The sequence below is a fragment of the Glycine soja genome, chromosome 19, assembly GCF_004193775.1.
Source record: "Glycine soja cultivar W05 chromosome 19, ASM419377v2, whole genome shotgun sequence".
NCBI classification, from domain to species: Eukaryota; Viridiplantae; Streptophyta; class Magnoliopsida; order Fabales; family Fabaceae; genus Glycine; species Glycine soja.
In genome coordinates this window covers 36,899,236-36,907,707 of record NC_041020.1, presented here as the reverse complement: position 1 = coordinate 36,907,707, position 8,472 = coordinate 36,899,236, and the positions used below count along the sequence as shown (strand labels likewise).

The window sequence follows — 8,472 nt, the reverse complement described above, 5'->3', positions numbered from 1 at the left end:
AATGCATAATATTTTTTTAATTTTAGTTTTCATTTTATTTTCCATCTTTGTGAATTTACTATTTTAAAATTTTAATCTCTTTAAAATTTAATTTTTCCCCATTTCTAGTCTTTGTAATTTCACACATTATGGAATTAAAATTGAAAAAAATATAAGTTTACCGAGATTAATAATAATAAAAAAAACCCCTGCAAAGCATCATTCACCCATTTTTCACCCACAAATTCTTGGAAGAAGAAAAAAAAGAAAAATTACGAATTTTTCTTTTAATTAATTAATTAATAATAAAATATCATTAATAGCAAGGAAGACGAAAAAAATGTAAAGAGGAAAAGGGAGTGACTTAGATCCGGGGGTGAAAACGGCTATAAATAACCCGTAAACGACTCCTTATACCTCGCACTCTCTTCTCTGCTTCAACTTGCTCCCTCAGAAGCGAAGAAGAAGCCACAGAGAACCAGTCTCCTACTCTCTCTCACCCACAAGGTACGAGACTCTCTCACCGCCTTTCTCTCCCTCTCCCTCGTTCCTATGTTCTCTTAAGTTTCACGATCCCTCCCACAATTCTCATTTTCCGTTTCTCTGCTTTCTTCTTTCTTCTTTCTACACTTCAATTTCACTCCGTAATTCTCCTCAGATCCACACTTAAACGTAATGCTCAACATCTTTGAATGATTGTGTCGGTGCTAGATCTGTTGCTATTTGTTGTCGTAATGCGTAGATCTACTCTGGATCTGAATTGATTTTGCTCTTATTTCGCTCTTTTTTTTTCCTGTAACTCTATTCAAATCTAGTATTTCTTGAAATGAAAATCATTCTTCTACTAAATCGTGTGAACTTCTCTTGATTTGCTAACACTGCTTTGTATTAGTTGTTTATGCTCTGTGTGTGTGTTTTAACGTGCTTCTGCTGAATGGATTAGAAATGACTTGTGTGACCTTTCATTCAACATAGGGAATGAGAATCTCGCTTTGGGGTCTTCCATGACGCCGGTGTTATTGCCAATTTGTCATTATCTCCTAATATTGTTGCATGTGTTATTATTGGTTGAAATTTATTGGAATCTTATTTAATAACTGAGTTTCACTTATAATTTTGTATTTTTTTAAATGAATTTTAAACTAATGGTGGAGTGTGTTAGTAGGAGTTAGATAGAGAGTGCGTTGCTAGTACTCATGCATATGATAGATTATTGCTATGATCTTTGAATATTGTTACATGTGTTATTACGGAGATTATTGCCATGATCTATGGATTTTGTTGCATGTGTTATTCGTTTTATTTATGGAGAGTGGACAAGTGAGAGCTAATTTGGAGTTTTGATCTGTTGCGACAGAAAAATGGCATCTCACATCGTTGGATACCCCCGCATGGGTCCCAAGAGAGAGCTCAAGTTCGCTCTCGAGTCTTTCTGGGATGGCAAGAGCAGCGCCGAGGATTTGCAGAAGGTGGCTGCTGATCTCAGGTCATCCATCTGGAAGCAGATGGCTGGTGCTGGGATCAAGTACATCCCCAGCAACACTTTCTCGTTCTATGACCAGCTGCTCGACGCCACCGCCACCCTCGGTGCCGTCCCCCCCAGGTACGGCTGGACCGGCGGCGAGATTGGATTTGACACCTACTTCTCCATGGCCAGAGGTAATGCTACCGTGCCTGCTATGGAGATGACCAAGTGGTTCGACACCAACTAGTAAGTGATGATGCCTCCTAATCCCTAATGCTGTATGATATTCGGAATGTTCTTTTATTAGTTGTGTCGTAATGATCTATTGCTGAACTGTTGTGTTTGTGCTGATCCAGCCACTTTATTGTCCCTGAATTGGGCCCTGATGTGAACTTCACCTATGCTTCTCACAAGGCTGTTGATGAATACAAGGAGGCCAAGGCGGTATGTATTTCTATATGTGTTAAAACTTAAAAAGCCATTTACATTAGCTTAGCGGAATATCATTGAGAAGCATTGCTGTGTGTGACACTTTATTTAGATTAGGGTGAAGTATGAGAAATGGTTGTGCTAATTACCACTTGTTGTGCATTCCTCATTTATTGTGGCCAAGCAAGTGCTTGACAGGGAATTGTTCTATTGGCAGTTGTTGTCTTCACATGTTTCCTGTGTGGGTCATTGTGATAAAAGTTTTTTTTCTTAGCCCTTTTTGTATGTTTGTCTGTATCAACATTGCCATTGAATATATATTTATTTGTCTTGCAGCTTGGAGTGGATACCATTCCCGTACTCGTTGGCCCTGTTACATACTTGTTGCTCTCCAAGCCTGCCAAGGGAGTCGAGAAATCCTTTTCTCTCCTCTCTCTCCTTCCCAAGGTTCTTGCTGTCTACAAGTAAGAATTTTAACTTGTTGGGTGTTGTTATTTTCCGTGTATATTCATGTTATTTGTCTAATTTGCCTAAACTATAAACACAGGGAAGTTATTGCTGACCTTAAGGCAGCTGGTGCTTCATGGATTCAATTTGATGAGCCTACCCTTGTCTTGGACCTTGAATCTCACAAGTTGCAAGCTTTCACTGACGCATATGCAGAACTTGCACCTGCTTTGTCTGATCTGAATGTTCTTGTTGAGACCTACTTTGCTGACATCCCTGCTGAGGCGTACAAGACCCTCACATCTCTGAATGGCGTCACTGCATATGGGTTTGATTTGGTCCGTGGAACCCATACTCTTGATTTGATCAAGGGTGGATTTCCCAGTGGAAAATACCTCTTTGCTGGAGTGGTTGATGGAAGGAACATCTGGGCCAATGACCTTGCTGCTTCTCTCACTACATTGCAGGGTCTTGAGGGCATTGTGGGCAAAGGTATTTTATTAAACATGCATTTCATAGTAAATTTTGGGAGACTATTACCTATAATATAGTTATCTGATGTTTCTATTGTGTAAATGCAGATAAGCTTGTTGTGTCCACCTCCTCCTCCCTTCTTCACACTGCTGTTGATCTTGTTAACGAGACCAAGTTGGATGACGAGATCAAGTCATGGCTAGCATTTGCTGCACAAAAAATTGTTGAAGTTAACGCATTGGCTAAGGCATTGTCTGGCAACAAGGATGTGGTAATATAATTTGATTAGATCTGTTTCCTGAAAACAATGCAGCATGCTATTAAGTAAAAATAAGATCATATTTTAATATAAATGTTATATTATATAATTCACGAAGAATTGAAAGAGTGGAATTACGCAATGGAAAGAGAAACAAAGTAAATGAATAATGAGAAAAAAAGCATATAACGAGTATTAGAATTAAGAAAATTCATGATTAATTTTGGAACCATGAGAATAAAATATGCATATTCCTGTTTGTTTCATCACACGATTCACTAATGAAAAATATCTTATGGTTTCATTTTCAGGCCTTCTTCTCTGCTAATGCTGCAGCTCAGGCTTCAAGGAAGTCCTCTCCAAGAGTGACCAACGAGGCTGTTCAGAAGGCTGTGAGTGCTGATTTCAACTTCCTTTTTTGTTAACTTGGATATGTTGTAAAATTTATTCTGCTGTTATTCATGGCTTCTATTGTTTCCTCTCAGGCTGCTGCATTGAAGGGTTCAGATCATCGCCGTGCAACAAATGTCAGTGCCAGACTGGATGCTCAACAAAAGAAGCTCAACCTTCCAATCCTTCCAACCACCACTATTGGATCCTTCCCTCAGACTGTAGAACTGAGGAGGGTACGCCGTGAGTTCAAGGCTAACAAGTAAGAATGCTGAGACTGCTGATCTCTGCCTTGTTTTCATTGACCACGTGCCTGTCTTTTACTGATCATCAATGCTGTTCTCTCTTCAGGATCTCCGAGGAAGAGTATGTTAAGTCAATTAAGGAGGAAATTCGCAAAGTTGTTGAACTTCAAGAAGAGCTTGATATTGATGTTCTTGTTCATGGAGAACCAGAGGTCAGCTCTCTTCTCATAATTAGACTAAATATTAGTCTGTTGAAGTGAAGATAGCTTCTCATTACACTTAATATTATTTTTATATATTCTTTACCTCTTTCTTTCTGAAGAGCAACTACTCTTGCCAGATTTTCTTCCCTTTTTTTTAGATTGCTGATTCTAAAATTGCACCTCCAACTAATTGTGTATGCATTTCACTGCAGAGAAATGATATGGTTGAGTACTTCGGTGAGCAATTGTCAGGCTTTGCCTTCACTGTTAATGGGTGGGTGCAATCCTATGGTTCCCGTTGTGTGAAGCCACCAATCATCTATGGTGATGTGAGCCGCCCAAAGCCAATGACTGTCTTCTGGTCATCTCTGGCTCAGAGCTTTACCAAGCGCCCAATGAAGGGAATGCTTACCGGTCCTGTTACCATTCTCAACTGGTCCTTTGTTAGAAATGACCAACCTAGGTATAAACACCACACCCTGATAATGTTGGAAAAATGTACATCAAGGAGTAACAAGAGACATCAACGATATTCACCAAATTGCTGTTTCTAACTTTAGTGTATGAATCCATCTGCAGATCTGAGACCACCTACCAGATTGCTTTGTCTATCAAGGACGAAGTGGAGGACCTTGAAAAGGCTGGCATCACTGTTATCCAAATTGATGAAGCTGCTTTGAGAGAGGGTCTGCCACTGAGGAAATCAGAACAAGCTCACTACTTGGACTGGGCTGTCCATGCCTTCAGAATCACCAATGTTGGTGTGCAGGATACCACTCAGGTACTTTCGGATCATCACAAATCTCTGAATCATAATTTCTTTTTTCATCCTCATTTTCACATGTAATAATCAACTTTTCATATTGACAGATCCACACCCACATGTGCTACTCCAACTTCAACGACATCATCCACTCCATCATCGACATGGACGCTGATGTTATCACCATTGAGAACTCTCGCTCCGATGAGAAGCTCCTGTCAGTCTTCCGTGAAGGTGTGAAGTATGGTGCTGGAATTGGCCCTGGTGTCTATGACATCCACTCCCCAAGAATACCACCAACTGAAGAAATCGCTGACAGAATCAATAAGATGCTTGCAGTGCTCGAGAAGAACATCTTGTGGGTCAACCCTGACTGTGGTCTCAAGACCCGCAAGTACACTGAAGTGAAGCCAGCCCTCACAAACATGGTTGCCGCAGCAAAACTCATCCGTAACGAACTTGCCAAGTGAATGGTATAAGAAAGTAGAATCTACAAGTTCATTGGTTCTGCTTTTATAATACACCAAAGAAAAATTTTCTATATTGGGTTGTTTCAATAACAGTGTGTGGAATATTTAGATGTTTTAGCATGCTCTGTGAGCAATTGATTCTTCCTCAACCCCTCTCCCCTTATTTTTCCCAACTCCTGTTTTCCCTAATGAATGTTGTATCTTTGCGGCTTTGCCGCAATCCTTATTGATATGAAATATTACCAGTTTTGTGCAAATAACTAGGGTGAGCAATTAAATCGAGTATTTCAAAATACGGCTTTCTATAACTGGCTGACTAAAACATGCTTAAGAAAAAGTTTCAGAGTATTTTTTTTTCTTAAAAGAAAAAACTAAATACAAAAGGCCTTCTTTTAGAAAATAAATCTTATTAAGAGTGTATTTGAGGAGCCACTCTTATAAATTAATTACTTGACTAATTAAGAAGAGAAGAAAAAAAGTGATGGATTTGATCCTTTTTACAATAAAAAATTAATAATTTATATTTATTGATAAAAAATACTCAAAATAGGAAAAAAAAACATTTGGCTAAGCTCGTAAGTAGCACTTTTTTCCACAAAAGAGTATAGTTATTTTTTTAATAAAAAAAGTAATATTCCAAGATTGGAACAATGATGTGCTACACTGCTGTATATTTCACTGAGATGTGGTAACAGTGTTCAATGGGAGTAATACCAATCATTGTACACTTGGGATTCCGCAACTGAGGGCATTTTACCCTTGGGAAAGTCGCTGAATGAAAGGGAAAAGGAGCAACTGTGGCACGAAGAAGAAGCAGATGTTGGGAGAGCAAAGATCAAGTGGAAAAAGAAGTATCAAATTTTTTTGAAAAAATACTCAACTTATTTTCTGAACGTGTAATTTATTCACATATGATATAATTTATTTTTTTGTTTTCAACATTTTAGTCCTAGTCTTATCTTATTTTTGTCCATGAAGTATAACATTTTTGCTTATGTCATGTAAGTACTGAAATGTTAAGAAAAGATTGCCAAATGAAATGGCGGAAGATAGGACTAATTTGTTGTGAAATTTTCGATGAATTATTTTGTCAATTTTAAATTTTTTTCCTAGGCTCTACCCTTCATGCCAACAACTATTTCTTCTTCTCCCTTACACATTTTTCCATGAACGAAGATGCACCATGGCTAAAAGTAGTCTTTGGTCATTTTTTGTTTGTTTTGTTAATATAAATTCATAAAAAAATTTCAATTTTACAAAACAGTCATGTTCTCCGGTATGTCCGAATGAATTCAAAATCAAGCCTTATAATTCAAAACCACCAAATTCAGAACATGCAGCAATTGAATTAAAACCTAAATGGCACCAAATTGGCTACATATAAGTGCGGTAGAAAAAATCATTGCAAATAAGAAGAGTAAGAAAGGAAAACAAAAAATAAGTTAATCTCCCTTTATCTCTGTCATGAGTGCCGCTGCGTGGCCGAATGCAAGTTATCATCATCAAAGCTAGTATGCTTTCAAAGCTTCAACCTCAACACCATCCTTTCCCACACCACTCTTTTCAACTCTTTGCGGAGGATGACAACTGTGTTCCGTCACCATGCTAAACTTAGTCTTCTCCGACATCAATGCCGATGACAAGGATCGAGACACAATAATAAAAACGAAAACAAATACCCTCATGATAATCACAGATTCAACAAAAAGTGAATTATCTAGATCTCAAAAATCACCACCCTAAATTTCAAATTTTTACACAATAATTCATAAAACCGAATGCGTAAGGACGCCCTCATCATCTTTGTTAGCGGCCCTGGAAACGTCGGCAAGGACGGCCTCATCGCGAGCCTCCGTGACAACCGCCACAGGCTCCATTTGCATCCTCCTCAGTCGCATGCCTCATCGCGGTTGGACCGGCGAGGTAGAGGATGGTGGCTTGCCTTCCATGACATTTTGCTCCTGCCATGTCATATCTCATTTGATAATTTTTACTCATGACAAATTGATTTTACCTGGTCAGTATCTTATTTGAAAACGTTATACTTAACAGGTAAAAGTAACAACGAAATTAAAATATTGGGATTTTTACGCATTTAGAAATAAATAAAAAAATCTTTCTAAGATTCATATATCAACGAATTATACTTTGAGGACTAAGTTGAGTATTTACTCGATTTATTTCTTTGTTCATGGTTTCATTGACTAATATTGTTTTTCTATTGTGTTTGTAGATAAAAGATTATCCACGGTTTCCCCATGGGCAAGACATCATCAATGAGCGCCCAATAAAAGTTCAAGATTTTCAAGAGTTTTTTTAACGGGCAACAGTTTATAGCAGTTAAAAGTATTTCTGGTTATTGAATTTTTTTAGGTGACATTGATGTATTTTACTCTTTTGCCCTTTTGTTAGACAATATTAGTCATTTAACTAATGTGAGACATTCGATGTTTATGGTTTCAATCAGTAAGTGGTTGGTGACGGTGTTTTCGCAAAACCAATGGTGGTTGAGTGCTTGTTTTGCGTTTTTCCACATCATCTCAGACACGTAACTAAAACCCATGGGGCCATGGCATTGAAATTGCAATTTCACAATGGATTTGGTGAGACCCAAATTGGGAAAGACCACCCTAGTGTAGAACACAAATTCTGTGGAAAACATGACAACTTAAATATGCCCAAATCATGCTTCCAAATCCCACCCACATCATTGTCATTCTACTCCGAATAATCGTCAGTGAAATAGATGTAATCCGCAAAACGTCAAACAAAATCAGTCGCACAAAAAGAAAACGAAGAACTCCCCTCGACAAATATGTGGTCGCCCAAAGTTTTGACAAACAAAACAAAGACCATCAACATTGTCATAATAACACTCATCGGAACAATGCCTTGCTTCGCATCCATGAGTTCTTCCTTTAGTGGTGGCGCTGGTGGTGGAGACGGAGACTCCAGCATGTCCACGATTGGCGACAGCGTCTCTGAGGTGTTTTGTTGTGGGTGGGATTCGCTTCCACCCAAAAGAAATTCAAAAATTTAAGAAAATCCCAAAAGAATATGATGGAAACCCAGTTGAGAAAGGATGAAAAAGATTATAATTTTAACAATTTCAAAAGCTGAAAACTAAAATTTTTGTTTTCTTCGTGGCCTACGGACTGTGGGGAAACAAGTTTGAAACTTTATGGGGTAACAAGGTACTTGTCACTCATTAAAAAATTTAAAGCCAAGATATATAAAAGAAGAAGAAAAAACGAGAAAAACTACTATAGCAGGTTAGGAGACATGGTCAATGTTAGACGATTTATATTACGGTCCACCAATGCAATGTCCCATCAATGAGTTCATCTT

At 38.1% G+C, this 8,472-nt stretch overlaps 1 protein-coding gene across 1 annotated transcript; it reads left to right on the top strand.

Annotated features, from left to right (window-relative positions):
- Positions 1-341: 341 nt before the first annotated feature.
- LOC114400575 (5-methyltetrahydropteroyltriglutamate--homocysteine methyltransferase 1-like) lies at positions 342-5,384 on the top strand. The gene is made up of 12 exons (XM_028363087.1): positions 342-486; positions 1,337-1,690; positions 1,801-1,888; positions 2,210-2,337; positions 2,421-2,812; positions 2,902-3,065; positions 3,365-3,445; positions 3,539-3,705; positions 3,795-3,900; positions 4,104-4,354; positions 4,471-4,672; positions 4,762-5,384. Exons 2-12 carry the CDS (start codon positions 1,341-1,343, stop codon positions 5,122-5,124), a joined length of 2,292 nt encoding a protein of 763 aa, XP_028218888.1. The 5' UTR covers positions 342-486; positions 1,337-1,340; the 3' UTR covers positions 5,125-5,384.
- Positions 5,385-8,472: the final 3,088 nt, after the last annotated feature.

Bases quoted from the DNA above. Each gene is read 5' to 3' on its own strand.
- LOC114400575 (XM_028363087.1), top strand. From the start codon at position 1,341: ATGGCATCTCACATCGTTGGATACCCCCGCATGGGTCCCAAGAGAGAG. The intron at 3,706-3,794 runs GTAAGAATGCTG...TTCTCTCTTCAG, and splicing joins CGTGAGTTCAAGGCTAACAA to GATCTCCGAGGAAGAGTATG. The intron at 4,355-4,470 runs GTATAAACACCA...ATCCATCTGCAG, and splicing joins GTTAGAAATGACCAACCTAG to ATCTGAGACCACCTACCAGA.